The sequence below is a fragment of the Malurus melanocephalus genome, unplaced genomic scaffold, assembly GCF_030028575.1.
Source record: "Malurus melanocephalus ecotype Western Australia unplaced genomic scaffold, MMel_1.1 scaffold_3392, whole genome shotgun sequence".
In the NCBI taxonomy this organism is placed as follows: Eukaryota; Metazoa; Chordata; class Aves; order Passeriformes; family Maluridae; genus Malurus; species Malurus melanocephalus.
The window spans coordinates 1978-3028 of NW_026626624.1; the positions used below are offsets into that span (position 1 = coordinate 1978).

Consider the following 1051-nt stretch of genomic DNA (forward strand, 5'->3'; position numbering starts at 1 on the left):
GCCTTCGCACTGGACCTGGAGCCGGACGATTGGACCCCGGCCACAGCCAGCAGCACGTCCAGCAGCGACCGCGGCGGCGCCGGCCTGGAGCTGGGCCCTCTGGACACGGCCTCGTCCGACGTCCTCTCGGACAGCTGGGAATTCTGCTCCTTCCTGGACGCCTCCACGCCCTCCGACCCTGGCGACTGCCCGGAGCCTCCGCGGCCRGCGCCGCTCCGGCCGCCCGATTTCCGCCTGATGAACGGGACGGTGCCGCTGACCAACGGCCCCCGCGGCGGCCGCAGCGCCACGCCGGACGAGGAACCGGCCAGAACGGCACAGCGTCCGGCCGGCACGCGGGAGCGTGTCCGCTTCAGCGACAAGGTGCTGTACCACGCCCTGTGCTGCGAYGACGATGACGGCGACGGCCCCGACGGGGACGGCCCCGCGGGAAAAGGGACGGCCTCAAAAATTGTGGGGTCGGGCGGGGCGAGGAGGGCCACGAGGAACAGCAGCACGCAGACCGTGGCCGACAAGAGCACGCAGACGCTGCTGCCCTACGTGCCCGCCCGCCAGAAGATCCCCCATAAAAACTGACCCCGGGTTTATGGGGTTTTGGGGTTTGGGGTCGGGGAGGGGGTGAGGAAATGGGGGGAATGGGGATGGGAAATCGATATAAATAGATATAAATATATATTTCAATAAATGCGTACTCCTGATAAACGCGGTGTGAGAAGGTGGCACGGAAATCCCAAAATTCAAAAATCCCRATATCCCAAAATCCCCAAATCCTGAAATACCAAAATCCCAAAATCTCAAATCCTGATATCTCAAAATCCCCAAATCCCAAAATATTGAAATCCCGATACCCCAAAATCCCGATATCCTGAAATCCCGAAATCCTGATATCCTGAAATCCCGGCCCGGCAGAAGATTCCCCATAAAAACTGACCCCGTGTTTTTGGGGTTTGGGGTCGGGGTGGGGACGAGGAAATGGGGGGAATGGAGCTGGAAAATCGATATAAATAGATATAAATATGTATTTCAATAAATGCTTACTCCTGATAACGGC

At 59.0% G+C, this 1051-nt stretch overlaps 1 protein-coding gene across 1 annotated transcript; it reads left to right on the forward strand.

Moving 5' to 3' along the window:
• Positions 1–611, forward strand: INSYN1 (inhibitory synaptic factor 1; the record flags this gene model as incomplete). Its single annotated transcript, XM_057389077.1, has 1 exon — positions 1–611. A coding segment is annotated over one exon (576 nt), but the record flags the coding sequence as incomplete, so codon positions are not given.
• Between the last annotated feature and the right edge of the window lie 440 nt (positions 612–1051).